This window comes from Ictidomys tridecemlineatus, chromosome 10 (genome assembly GCF_052094955.1).
Source record: "Ictidomys tridecemlineatus isolate mIctTri1 chromosome 10, mIctTri1.hap1, whole genome shotgun sequence".
Lineage (NCBI taxonomy): Eukaryota > Metazoa > Chordata > Mammalia > Rodentia > Sciuridae > Ictidomys > Ictidomys tridecemlineatus.
This window is the reverse complement of record NC_135486.1, coordinates 56,266,359-56,281,850: the sequence shown is the minus strand read 5'-3', so window position 1 is coordinate 56,281,850 and position 15,492 is coordinate 56,266,359. Positions and strand designations below refer to the sequence as shown.

The 15,492-nt window shown below is 31.7% G+C and overlaps 1 protein-coding gene across 8 annotated transcripts in view; it reads right to left on the bottom strand.

The window, feature by feature from the left end:
- Cep170 (centrosomal protein 170) overlaps nt 1-15,492 on the bottom strand; it is a 118,407-nt gene that overhangs the window by 33,187 nt on the left and 69,728 nt on the right. For 6 of the 8 annotated variants that reach the window (XM_021727188.3, XM_021727185.3, XM_021727189.3 and 3 more), the window contains 4 exons: nt 13,959-14,108; nt 11,164-11,290; nt 6,421-8,238; nt 6-240 (listed from right to left, as the gene is read on the bottom strand). In XM_021727188.3, the coding sequence (XP_021582863.2) occupies nt 6-240; nt 6,421-8,238; nt 11,164-11,290; nt 13,959-14,108 (2,330 nt within the window). The remainder of the gene's footprint in view (nt 1-5; nt 241-6,420; nt 8,239-11,163; nt 11,291-13,958; nt 14,109-15,492) is intronic. The other 2 variants (XM_021727191.3, XM_021727186.3) reach the window with 1 other exon arrangement.

The window sequence follows — 15,492 nt, the reverse complement described above, 5'->3', positions numbered from 1 at the left end:
CTAACCTAGCTATTTCTTCTCGATGAGCAGTCCAATCTCGGATGTAGTCTTCCTGTTCTTTAATCCGGTGCTTGAATGAAGAACTAGTAGGCATTGCTGATCCAGTGCTCTGCAAGCGAGTGGTTTTCAGGGCTGGAGAAGTACGTAGACGGGTATGTTTAGGGGAATTACGGTTTGATCCAAATTCATCTTCTGAGGTGGAAGCATAATCAGTAGGAAAGCGCCTCCATCTTGAATTTACTAAATTAGTTTAATTATTAAAAAGAGAATTATTATGTTATCATTTGAAGGAGATAAAATAAAAATCATGATTTCAAAGACACCATGAGAGTGTACACACAGCACAATTTTCAATAACTGACACACATACCTCACAAAAACCATAAGTCTACTACTCCTTAAATATAGAAACATTACAGTTTGGTGAATTTAAAACAATGAATAATTAAAAACAATTGAAAGAACGTGTTTTCTGCAAGTGTAGTGAATAAACATTCAGATGAAAATTTTTACTAATGATAAAAAACTAAGCAAGCTCTATTCATAAATGTTTATTTTTCAGATCCAAATATTTCTCATTAAAGATATGGATTTTTTTTAAATGACAGCAACAACACCAACAACAAATAAATAAATAAAAACAAGGGAAAAGATATCCTCATGCCACATGGACTTTTAACACAGAGATGATATCTTTTTGTATTTGTATCTTTTCCCAACATACAAATGTGCATAATTCCTGCTGTGGAAATTATGCCTTTATGGCAGAAAAAAAAAACATTACCTCTGTCATTCAACATCCTGTTATGCTATGGTTGGAAAAAATCTTTTTACATGGTAAAAAACACAACAAAGCATCTTCAGTACAACTCTGCTGCTTTGACACTGAAAGCATATGGTGAAAATAGACAATGGCATAAAATCTACAAAGAGCAAAACTACAAGCTGTTCTCACAACCATCGACATTTAAGGCACAGGAGATACTGTGAATAGTCACATTAAAGAAAGTGGCAATCACTTTCTTATTCAAGGTTAGTAAAGACATTTAAAAATGGTATTGCTGACACATTTAAAAAACCAGGAGACAAATTAATGCACACACTTCACTACTACTGTTAATATGAAAATCCAACATATGAGTAATCTGTGAAGCATAAATAGAAGCTAAAATTTAAGAAAAGTATGTAATGGTTTACTTAGGGTAAATGTCACAAAGGCAGAAACCTTGTCAGTTCAAGCAACTAACCTATACCTAGCACTTAGCAATGTGTCTGGCTAGTAAATATTTAATACATATTTTTGAATGAATAAATTCCTATATGTAAACCATTTGCTTTACTCAAAACTAGTAAAAAGCATAAGATATCTTTGGTATTTAAAATGATAAAACCTTAGAACCTGCTATAAGTTTCAGTTGCCACTAATATTATAAGAGTTTTCTTTTTTTCTTCTCTATCTTTTTGTCTGTGTTTCTAATAAAAACTGATACTAAGCTGTGTAGATTGGTAAGGTCCAGAATTCTCTCATCCTTCTGCACTGGAATTTTGTAACTTTTCTATATTTTCCTCCAAAACTCTGTTTTTGCCAAGGCTCTCCAAGGCTGAGCTGGCTCTTAGATAAAACTAACATACACTGTCTTCAGTGTTGGCTTTCCTATAGTAAGGAATATGGCATAAATTAGAGCCTACTCATTTGTCCTGATTCACACCTATATTTTGAACTTCTAGGGTTTAGATGTAGATTCATGAGTACAAAAGAATGATCATTTGCAGAAAGTTCATGGTTCTCTGTAAAAGTATACACAAATACATATGCAGAACTTTGGGTAATTAATCACAGATTCTTTGAAGGGGGGCTTAAACACAATTTCTATATGGTAATTTATTAACATAGAAAATACTTTTACCATGGTGGAGATTGACTCGTTTCTAGGAATATGCAAACTCCTGTAAATTGAAGTTACTCTGAGACTTATTGAAAACAATTTTATAAAAAGTTTGGAAATAAGAGCAAATAAATTTTAGAAAAAAGTTAAAGACATAGCAAAAAAATCAGAAATATATGGGAAACAAATTTGTACTTTTCAATAAAGGCATTTCATTAAATGGTAAATATGAGTTTACATTGATATCTCATTATAGTATTCATAAATAAGAAAACATAATATGTTAGTTCAAATTTCCTGCCTTATGATTGGGAAACTACTGTCACAATGCCTATAATTGAAAAATGTGTTTAAAAGAAAACCAGTAACAAAGAGTTTTAATAAACTACAGAATAAATGAAAGCATAAATAAGTATCATGAAACTGAATTATTAAGAATAGCATTAAAAGGTGATATATTTCATGAGTGGCAGAGTACATGAAAGTAGAATGAGAATTGAGTACCAAGTGTTATTAATTTATGAGAAATATCAAGTTAAAATATATAAGTACAGGGGCTGGGGATGTGGCTCAAGCAGTAGCGCGCTCGCCTGCCATGCGTGCGGCCTGGGTTCGATCCTCAGCACCACATACAAAACAAAGATGTTGTGTCCGCCGAAAACTGAAAAATAAATATTAAAAATTCTCTCTCTCTCCCTCTCTCTTAAAAGAAACATATATACAGTCACTTTAAAATTAACTTTGCTGGGCACAGTGGTGCATGCCTATAATCCAGCTACTCAGGAGGCTAAGGCAGTAGGATCACAAGTTCCAGGCTATCATTGCAAACTTTGCAAGACTCTGTCTCAAAATAAAAAATGAAAAGAGCTGAGGGTGTAGGTAAGTGGTAGAGCACCCCTAGGTTCAATCCCCAGCACAGCAAATAATCATCATTAACAACATCATCATCAATAAAATACACTTTAAATTTTTTGAGTCTCAAGATTATAAATCTATTACATTTTAAGGAAAAACAGAAAAAGAGAAAAATCCATTTCATATACTTTCTATCTATTTTTAAAGGTTTATGTAGAAGTCAGAATATTAAAGAATCTAACATTATCTTTAAAAGCAACCAAAAGAATAAGATGTATTTTAAAAATTGAGAGAGAATATCAAATTATTTTTATAAATAGAAAATGTATCCTACAGGGTATACTACAAAGAAAAATGCAAGTTACCTCTGCACACCACTTTGCCTGTGTAACAACAGACTGAGATGATAACTATTGGGAAAGGGCCTGGGAAAGGGAGTTCAAAGCCAGGACCTCTAACCTGTTATTTTTCAAATAATTTTAAAAACATTTTGCTTTCCTTAATCTTTGCCTGCAAACTATTAGTAGCTATACACTTTATCTGAAGAAAATTCCTCACAACCTGCTAATGAATACAGAAGAAACTTCCAATAAGAATGTCTGTTTTTTTTTAAGGGGGGTATAGGGGTACTGGGGATTGAACTCAGGGGCACTCAACCACTGAGCCACATCCCCAGCCCTATTTTGTATTTTATTTAGAAACAAGGTCTCACTGATTTGCTTAGTGCCTCGCTTTTGCTGGCTGAGGGTGGCTCTGAACTTGCAATCCTCCTGCCTCCGGAGCCACTGGGATTACAGGCATGTGCCATAGCACCCTGCTAGAATGTTTTGAATTTTCCTCTAAACCTACTTATTTCATAAAATTTTAGAACCAAATGATCTCAGATATTAGACAATCTAAATTCAATTTACAGATTTAAGAAAATGGGTCCAGAGAGGTCTTGTGTTGCTTATGTTAAAGTGCAGGGCAGTCTACTAACTCCTAGAGTTCAAAACTCATTCCCTGCTATTCCAAGTATCTTCCAATTAGGTATTGGAAGAGTCTCTTTTTTTCATTTCTAACAAAACTAATTTTTAAACAGTACACCAGCAACTTCTCATAAAATGACAGCTTTTCTGATATCTACTCATGTTGAAGAAAAATTTTACATCTTAACTTTATTCAGCTTAAGCTACCAATTTATGGAAATAAACTTAATTTTATATGATTAAGCTTATTTACTAAAGATTTAATGATAGATCACTAAACTGAATATTTGTACTGAAGGTGTTTGAAATGTCAATGTCTAAGAGGGTTATTGGTTGGCAAACTGCTAGATAAGTCATACATTAAAGTGAGAGAAAGTTCAAGATAGTTTAATTAATCTTGTAACTCACTTTAAACTTATTTTAGTTATGATATTTATTATGAAATTTATTTTATGTATAAAATGTGCAAAAATTCTTCTTGTGGAAATTATAAACTACTATATTTACTATAAAAACAAACTACCAACTATGATGTTTAGAGAATTAAAAAGGGAAAAAATAATTATTAGTATCATATATCTGTGAATGTTCTGATTTCTTTTAATGTAACTAAACTTTGTTGAACCTAAAATACATGACAACTACAAATTTAGCAAATACAGCCAGAAAATACAGTAATACTTCAGAAAATACAGCCAGATGTGATGAGGCATACATATAATCCTAGCAACCTGAGAGGCTGAGACAGGAGGATAATAAGTCGGAGCTTAGCAACTTAGAAAGTTAGCAAATTAGCAAGACCCTGTATCAAAATAAAAAATTAAAAGGGGTAGAAATGTAATTCAGTGGTAGAATGCCCCACTGGGTTCAATATTCAGTATCAAAAAAAGAGGAGGGAGACAGAAACCACACATTACTTCTTCATACTATACTGAAATATTTTAAAGAGATACTAAATCACAAACATGTTTTGCATGTATATTTATAAGCATATAGCAAAGTTTGTGGGGTAAAATCTGAAAATGCTCTATTTTAGCTTTTAATTCGGAGAAAGAATTAACTTAAGCCATGCTTGCTCTATGTTTAGTTTTTACTATTTATAAATTTTGAGAATCTTTTTGACAACATAGAACTTATGATAGCTTATATTAGGATGGAAGTATACTTAAATATTTTAATGTACTTAAGTGGAGATGAGGTGATAAAGCAAGCAGTGTGGCAGAAGAAATTTTATCAGCTACATATCATAAAATGCAGCACAAAGGAAATATGAATTAAAGAAGTAGAGCCATAAGAAACAATAGAAAAACACAAACAAAACATAACAGTTAGTTTTCAAATACTTGGCAATAAATTCATAAACAACCAACCTATGCTTGAAGTGTAGAAATAAGGGCTGGAGTAAGAAGGAAAATGGCATCTATTCTTTTTGAAACAATGAATTTCTGTTCTCTAGCTTCAGCCTATATCAATTCCTGCCACAAACTATGAATATTATTATCAAATGCCCTAACCAGCAGAGATGGAATGGTGAATAGATGGAGGAAAGCAGCAGTAAAGAAAGGATTAGGAAGTGAAAAATATATAAATATGTATATTTAAATTTATATATATATTTATTTATATAAAATATATAAATAGATATATTTTTATTTATATATATATATTAAGTACCGTTAATTTGGGGTCTTGTAGGAGATATTGTGGCAGATGTAAATCAAACAAAATTAAAAAGATAAAATTGCACACCAACTTTTCTTCCACTCTCAACTCAAAACTTAGGGCTCACTTAGATGCTTGTTGACTGACAATAATCATAAATCTTCTAGTCTTTTAACAGTTGGTCTCTTCAGCCACACCCATATATGAGGCTGATTATGAAGTAATAAGACCATGCTTATACAGGATATACACATAACACCAGTCACCATGTATTCTCAATGGCTTCAGCTCTGAATATGATACGCATAAAGACAAAAATTCCCAAAATAGTTAAATTCTGGTGAGGAATAAGACATTCTGTAGATATTACACTCAATTATAGATAATTACTACAGCTAATGCTATAATAGTATTTTATGAAATAATTCTCGCAATTAACTAAATGTCTACAGCCTACTTTGACCAACATGTACTTAGTGATTGCCCCATGAATCTATCCTCTTCTACTGAAATGAATTGAGTTAAGTTTTTCACTGGTTTCAACCACAAATAAATGTTACTTTAAAATGTACAAGTACATAAGACATCTCAAAATAAGTAGACAAAAACAGAAGAAACACTGATCATTTCATTTAGCTTAAAAGAACTAATAACTGGCATACTGTTTTTCTTCAGATTCATAAGGACTTTGGAGTATATGAGGATATTTAAAGGTTAAACACATGCTTTTAAAAGTACAATGCTAATTCCTATTATTTAAACCAGATAATAATTCCCTATGTAATCCTGACATACAAATCCACCTATGTCACTAACTGGAAAATTAAAATGTCTAAATCATTCCAATGAATTTAGAATCTTAAAATCACTATTTTTCCCCAGGACTTTAATTGGAAGTATATTAACTTTTGAATTTTCCATTTATTAATAAGGAAACAAAACCTGTCTCTTGAATATTTTGGAAAGGCAACAACTAGAAATCTAATTCTTAAAAGATTAGCCCCCAAACAGAACATGCTCATGTTATTAAAGATCTGGACTCAATTTACCTGAAGGAGAGCCATGAGTTGAGGTCATACTTTTGACCTTGGAGTCTGATAGTCGAGAGATACTGTTAGCTCTAATTCTAGGAGAAAATTTATCTGATGGTACTAATCTGGCTCCACTTCTAATGATGGCTTCTGCAGTACGTGAAGAGGCACTACTTCTAGATATTGTAGCTTCAGAATCACTACGAGCTGATAACGAACCAAGCCTTGTTCTACGAGGCTGAGCCAATAAATCAATCCTAGAAATGTTCCTCCTTCCTGTGGGTGGCTTGGATGTAGAACTTGTTGTGGATACTTCAGAAGCAACAGATGCTTTGTCAGCATCAGCAAGTTCACTGTCTGAAGCTTCACCAAGTCGTGCTCTGCGCAAGAGGGAAGTCCTGGTAGGTCGTGGCCTTGGAAGAGTAGTTGACTTACTGGATAACCCAGATGCTACAGGAGAAGTCTTAGATTTTGTTCCTTTACCTCCTTCCAGTTTGGAATGTATATGCTCATCAGTTGAGGTAAGTGGAGTCCTTCCATGAGATTTACAGGAATAAGTTTCCTGATCAGATGACATAATATCAGAGATAGCAGAATGAGGTACACTCGAGGTTTGGTCATCATCTGTTAAATCTACTGAAGGCTGCCTTATTCTTCCACTGGATTGTACAAATTTACGACCATCTGACCTTGAACCTACATCTGAGGAACGACTTTTTGGTTTTTTTTCTATTTTCTCCCTAGCACCCGAAGATGATGATTTTGTTACATCTTTGGAAGGAGAACTTGTGGAACACCTATCTTTATAGAGGCTAGTGAAACTCTTTCGTTTTTGGGTTGACTTTCTTTCAGTCTCTCCAGTGACCAGACTGATAGTACTAGCTGTATCCACATCAGATTCTGGTGAAATAGAATTGTCTCTATTATAACTGGGAGTATCTGGGCCTTCATCAGTCTTATTATCTTCACGCAATTTAGCTTCTAGAAAAGCCATTACTGCTTCTGTGTCTTTTAAAATAAGAGTTGTGTCCATACTAGAATCAGTATCCAAAGAGTCACTTCTTTCTCGTAGTCTACTTACAGATGTTAATGCTAAAGAAGGAGGAGTAGATGAAGTCTGTTTATTTATATGAGGAATAAGTTCTATAGGTATGTTTGGGCTAGGTTTTTCTATAGTGAAGCTCCCTTGTCGCACTAATGACTTGGAGGATTCTTTCTTGTCTCCTCCCTTTGAAGTCTGAGTTTTCAGAATTTCCTCAGCTTTTCTTCTCTTGCTCTCATTTTGTATTACTCTTTCTCCTTTGCTTGTAGAATGTCCTGGAATTTTGTCTGGAGGTTGGGACTCTTGTTTAGAAGTTTCCTCCCTGCATTTATCTATCTGACATGAAATATTTTTTGAAGATAATTTAGCAGGTGTCCACTGGGCCTGCTCCTTCTGTTCTTGTTGCTGCTGAATTTTTGCTAATGTCTGCTTTACTAAAGAAGCTTCCTTATCAGGTTCACTCTTTTCCTTCCCAGGAGTAGAGTTGCCTATGTGAGGCAGGATTTTATTATCTCCACCATTTATTGTTCTATTCACTTTATTCAAGGCTCTGTCAGCATCTTGTTTATCTTTCTGGTGTACCCCTGTTGGTGTTTCTTTCTCCTGCAGTTCTGTGTCTTGCTTTTCACCTATTTCTGACCTTTGTGCTATAATCTTTGCTCTAGAGCTCTCAAGAGACTTGTCTTCATTTGGAAGCTGGGGAAGAGTTCGTCTCCTTCTCTCTCCCTGCCCAGCCAAGGAAGCTACAGATCCAGTTCTTCTCAGAGAAATGCCAGATTCACCAATGTCTGCCTCTGTAAAATAAAAACCACAATGAAGGAATTAATTAGATTAAAAAATAAAAATCAAAGTGGTATCATATTACATTAGATTTTGAAGTGTAAGTTAAAAAATGGCAAGTATAAATAGATGAACCATCATTGTTACTAAACAGTTTTAAAAGCAAGTATAATTCTAAGCAAATATAATTCTTTATTTATTAATCTAAAATATTTAGATTAATAAGCTGCCTATTTACAGAGATTCAGCAAAGCAATGAAATGAAATTGAGATGAAAATCAGAACCATCAGTTCCTTTATCTCCTTCAACATATTTTTTAATTATCAAAAACTGTACATATACTTATAGTATACAACATAATATTCTGAATATATGCATATATTATAATGCATGCCATCTAAATGGCTAAATTAAGCTAATTTACATATCTATCATCTCACATTAAACTAATTCTTTCTTGTGTAGTAAAAATATTTAGAATCTACTCTCTTAGCAATTTTCTAGTATACATTTTTATTAACCAGACACCATGGTGTGTTGGTGTGTGTAAGAGTCATCCCTACATCTGTAGGGCAATTCACTATGGTCATTCTGTCTTTTGTGACTTTCTGTCCTTAAGGTATACTCAAAAAAAGCAGAATCTGGTATGTTACAGAGAATGCCTAATAAATATTGTTTATTTGCTATACATTCAATTACATAGCAGAAAATAACAAGATACTTAGCTTGTAATGTACATTATCTACTTGAAAGAATGAAAGCTTAGATTTTCTAAGTACATGGAAAATACTAGCCATATAAGGTTTTATTTTTTAAATCTAAAGCTGATTAAAATAATTTTTTAAATAGTAAGTACAAGAAAAGGACAGGATGTGTCATAAATTTAAAAATGGAGGGATTTTTAAATCATAGTTTTCTGGTATATCAAGACTACTCATGAAAATACACAACTGCTTTCTCTTTTTTCAAATAAGTAGAGATCAATGATAAAATACATACTTTGATGTTTGGGAGAATTTGAGAATACTTAAGGAAAATGTTCATATTAAAAATGGAATGTATTTCTGAGTAAAGGGGTAAGTTTCTCAGAGAAATATAAATCAACATATAAAGCATTCTAATATTTTATGGATATATAGAGTGAAAATAATAGATAAAGCTTCTGGGGTTCTTTTTTTCCTCTTTATAACCCTAAAAGACTAGCATTTAAATTTCACAAAAATATAGTGGTTATGATGGAGACAAATACTTACCAAACTGACCAATTTAAATTTAATCATGCTATAATTAATCATGCTGTATCTTACTTTGTTTATTCTTTCATGTTTACATGTCTTACCTTATTCATGCTAATTAAAGAGCCTAAAATACAATGACTATTTTCTATTTTTGTATTTTTTCTAATGTTTACCACACTATCCTGCTCTTAATACACATTCAATATAGGCTTAACAGGAATATTTTAGGACTTAAGTGAATTTATCACCTTATCTAAATAAATCCACTTAAAACATGATAAAATAGAAATGAGATCATGAAACCTAAGTAACTGGTCTATTATTTTTTAAGAGAAGGATAGAATTTTGCTTTTCACAACTAATACTTAATAATTTTACTGTAGGTTCCTTGGTAAATTTATCTAGTCCTTCTGTCTTTTTTTTCCCCCTAAACAATGACCAGGTTATGTGAACCAATTTGCAAATGACTCTGCTCCCATCAAAAGTTTTTTTGGTAATACTACCAATTACTTCTAGTTTCTATGATAAATGTTAGTTTTTCTGGTAACTATTATGTAGCTTTCTCAAAATACTTAGCTAAATAATGTTTAAAAAATTCTTAAAATAGATTTTTTAGGATGCCACAAGCCAGAGAAAAAAACAAATTTGCACTTCCAAGAAAAACAAAATTACAAATACAGACTAAAAAATACCACATACAGGGGCTGGGATTGTGGCTCAGCAGTAGAGCGCTCGCCTAGCACGTGCGAGGCCCTGAGTTTGATCCTTAGCACCACATAAAAATAAATAAAGGTATTATGTCCAACTACAACTAAAAAAAAAAAAAAATGCCACATTCTTCCTTAAGCATAATTTCTTAAAAGATTTTTTTCAACTCTGTGTCTTCATGTTGAATAAATTTTTCATTTTAATTTTTTATATTATAAATTGGCAAGTTATAATTGTGTATACTTATGATATTTAATGACATTATGACATATAAAATGTGAAATAATGAAATCATCATTTTAAAATATTTATATATGTAATATAGATAAGTTCATACATGTACATGCTTCATCTACAAATTATTATCTTCATTTAGGATTATATTTTAATGATATCTGCATGGTTAGTCAAAATAAAATTATATTATTCTAAAATAATTTAATTGGCATATCAAGAAGGGTAGCAAGAATTTTTACTTAAAAGTAAAAATACAAACTTTTAAAACCATAATTTAATACCAGAAATTTATAACTAAAAAGAAAATTTCCTTAGAATACAGTTTTAAATTCTAACAGGTATCCATTCATCTATCTTTAGAAGTTTTAACTTATAAAGGATATAAAATATTAATACACATTCAATATAAATACTTTAAATAAATACTTTTGCGGCTGGGGTTGTAATTCAGTGGTTGAGTTCTTGTCTAACCTTGCATGTATAAGGCCCTAGGCTATATCCCCATCATTATTATTATTTGGAAATTTTCCACTGCTTAAAATACAAGATGCCTAATAAAAATCAGCTTTTTACTTATTAGAGAAATCATACATGCAATACAATCATAGACTATGTGAAATAATTTTAGATTTAATTTACTTCTCACTATATAAATGTTTTTCTTTTTTAAAAAACTGATATGTGACTCACAAAAATAGAAAGAGGCAAGGAAAAAGAAAACAAAGAGGAGAAAGAGAAGGAAGGAAGGAAAATACCATTTTCTGAAGGAACAGGTACAGACAATTCTATTATTCTTTCTTCTTGATCATGTCTTGTATGATTAGCAGCCAAACTAGCCCATTGTGAAACCCAACGTTTGCTTCCAGATGAAGATGTGCCTTCCTGAAAAGAGAAAAACAAGACATTGAGATAATGCAGTCTGGTCAAATTTGATTCTTTGAAAAGAAAGAGTTTTATTTAGTCATAGGAACATGCCATACAAGACCATAAACCTTACCTTATTACATTTTCATTTATTAAGTTTTTTCATATATAGAATGAAAGTTCTCTAGGTATTCTCTTTATGATTTTATTATTTACTGAAAATGCAGTATAATTTTATGTACTTCTTAAATACTAGCAACAGCTTCAAAATAAAGTGTTAGAGCTTGAAATTTACTGGTTGCTAAGATCAGCTTTGATACATAGCATAGGTTCGTGGATAGATACATGATTAGTCCTGACTCCATTAATGAGAACAGGGAGACCTATTCCCAACTTATTATCTAGGCCTCTAATTGTCTCTAGAATTCAGATTGGTTCTAGGTCTTAGGAAGTATTAAACCTACCAGGTTATGTCCTCAGTGATTTCAAAACCCAAACTTTTGACTTCTCTCTACAAAAATTTATGATTTCCAAAAGAAGCTATAAATTTCAGTCTTTATGAATTAAACTCTGAACCTAGACCTGGCTGTGTTTAGATCTTTCCTTAGGGGAAGTCATTTTTTAAAACTTAAGAGTAAAACAGAACTTAATTTATTATATGGTTCTACAGACTAATAGTCATATGTTGCTAATTCTTAGGAACAGGGCAATTTGAACAATGTGGAAGATCTAAGTGGTATATGAAAAAATATATAAATCAAGACAATACAATGATCTTGACATATCATACATTTGATTCAAATGGGGTATGAATTCTAATTTATCCACGATGCTACCTAGTTCAAGTATGTCCTCATTGATTTTTCTGTCCTCTGCATCTGCAATTATGATTTGAGATGCATTGACTCTTCAACTTTGTCAAATTCTCTAATACTTTTTTTTGCTCATATTTCTGACACTTGTTGTACACACATATATGTTAAGATTTGTCATGTTTGATTTAATAACTAAACACTTTACCATTTTGAAAAGCCAAATATATATAAATAATGCTTTTTACTAAAAAAAAAAAAAAAAAAAAATCCAAGCCAAGGCTTCATGTTGAAACTACATAGCAACTAGGGAATGGAAAACTATGACTGAAGTTTATTTTGAACTATTTGAAACATGTTTTATTTAAAGTATCAGATTTACTATATATTTAATGATTAACAAGCTACATACTGATGAAGTTAAAGATTTCATATACTGTATGACTGATTTTAAGAATAGTAGGTTAAAATAGTAGTAGAGAGAATGACATAGATGTAGTGCAACCTACGGATACCAAAGCCTGCTGAACCCTTGAATTTCCTAAGTTTTTGTGGTACATGCCCACATTTCTGAGTACCTAAGGCTAATTGCACTCACTTATGTAGAGCCATTCTGGGAAGAGTTCTAATGGCCAAATAGGTGACTCCTACAAAGGCAGAAACATACTGGGACTATATAAATTTTATTTGGCAATGAATAGAGTGGACAAAGAAGAGAGCAGGGAGTCTATTTAAGTTTATGTTCATGAAAATCCTTCCTGGATTAATCAAAATATCAGCATATTGCCTTAAATAATGATAACCTGCTTTTAATAAATAAATCTTATAAATAAAAAAAACAGAATAAAAATTCTCCTAAGAAAAACAAAAACAAAAACAAAATACTAAAATACAGTTATTGTTTTGACAGTTTTCAGGAAATAGCACACCATAAATAAGTAATTTTAACATTGACAAGCAAACATGCAAGTTTATTTACCTGACTATAAAATATTCTACTTCCATTTCATGCAAACATAAATAAAATGTATGCCTTACAATTTTCTTTCATTTTTATTTCATATTTCTTTACTATTCCTAGATCATAAATTAGTTCCTTTCCTAAGAAATAATATAGCATAATGTATAAAAGAATAAATTAAGAAATCAAAGTTGCTAAAAGTTTAAACTCTGGCTCCACAAAAAAAAAAAAAAAAAAAAAAAAGTAAGACCCTGGCGAAATAAATTTCTTTGTTACTTTAATTTCCTTATTTGTAAAATGGCACATTAAAGGCTCTGTTGAATGTTAGCTCTTATTATCTGAACAAATAATAACTTTAGTACTTTTGATTTATACAGATGTTTTACATTTCTTTTTGAAATACCAAAGTGTAATGAAATTTTGACACCATGGATTTCTCCACTAAGCCATTCTTAATTAATCTCACATTCTAATTACAACTCAGGCTATACTACACTTACTGAAGTATATAAGATATATCCATCAGACAATACCTTTCATATGTTTTCTGACATGGTGAGTCTTTCAATTACAAACACAAACTTCCTATAAAGTATAAAATGTACATTTCTTATTTTGTCTCAGAACACCAATTAGGGCAATGAACATATAGATTATTAACTGCTTACTGAAATATTTTTTTCCTTTAAAAAATATTAATTTAAAATAACAATAATAAAAACTAAGCCAGGCTTAAGGTTTTCATTAGTCATGGAAAATGTGTAAAATTTTAGTTTTTGTAAGTTTCACAAGGGGGGGATAAATCAATTACTTAAAACTTACAAATGATACAAAGTTATTTATATATATATATATATACATATATATATATATAAAATATATAAAGAATTAAGTACACAAGAGAGATGTGTACCTCTGAGTTGTGAAATACAGATGTACTCAGTGGTTTTCTTTCTTCCATTACTACTGCAGCAGAACTGAGAGCCCACTCTTTTATCAGGTCTTTATGTTTTTCATTGATAATAGGTCTATTATAATCCTGATTGTCATCTACTCCAAATACCTAGAAGAAAAAAAATAATTTTGCAAGTGAAAATCAAAGTCTGAGTACTAGATTAACAAGTGAATTTCATATTAACTGCAGAAGCAAATAAAAATATTCTAAATAAATTTTTACTTCAATTTATTTTTTGTGGTGGGGGTACCAGGGATTGAGTTTAGGGGTACTTAGCCACAGAACCACATCCCCAGCCCTATTTTGTATTTTTTTTAGAGACAGGGTTTCACTGAGTTGCTTAGCACCTTGCTTTTGTTGGGGTTAGCTTTGAACTTGTGATCCTCCTGCCTTGGCCTCCCAAACTACTGGGATTACAGGTGTCAACCACCCTACCCAGGTGTATTTCAATTTTAATAACAAGAAGAACTTTTTAAAAGACAGAATAATACAATTGGAGTATAGCTGAAGAAGAAAACAGGCCATTGTGGTTTATGTCAGTGTGACTATTCTTTCTTAATATTTAGCAAGTATTCATATAAAAATCAGAAATATTTAGGATCTTTTTTGGGCGGGGTTACCAGGGATTGAACTCAGGGACATTTAAACACTGAGTCACATCCCCAGCCCTTTATTGTATTTTATTTAGAGACAGGGTCTCACTGAGTTTCCTAGGGCCTTTCTGAATTGCTGAGGCTGGCTTTCAACTTGTAATCCTCCTGCCTTAGCCCCTCAAGATGCTGGGATTATAAGTGTACACCACCTCACCCGGCACATTTATATTTGTTGTTACAACACCTGAATAATTTTGTTAAACATTATAATAATGCAAAGAGTTAGGAAAGATTATCTTTTCAACTTGTTTTCAGCTTGTTTCTGTGCTCTATTATTTTCAAGAAGCATGTTGAAACATGTTTATAAACATGATTCTTTTTGTCTTTTCCTTCCCTATTAAGTGCTTAACATTTACATGAGTTAAATTTATACATATTATTTTCTCTGATGCTAATTACAGATTTTATTGTATGATCTTGGCATAAAGTTTAACATTATTCTCAAACTTTATTTGCCTAATAGTTTCTTAAGACCTTTCTGTGAAATGCAGATTCCTGGGCCTATACACACAGATCAATCTTTTCAATAAGCAGATTGTCAATGGTCAACACTTTTGAAAAGTTATAAATGCAGAAACAAATATTCGTGTGCTTTTTTTTTTTTTTTTTTTTTTTGGTAGTAACTGAGTCTTACTCATTTTGGGGCACATGAAAGGCCATGGATATTGCCAAACACATTGAAAAAGTTTTGGTCATATAAACAATAATTTTATTATTAAGTATCCAGTTTATTCCCAATGCTTATTCTTTGTAGGGCTGGGGGTATACTTCAGTTTTAGAATGTTTGTCTAGCATGTGTGAAGCCCCAGGTTCTAACCCCAGCACCTCCAAAGTTATGC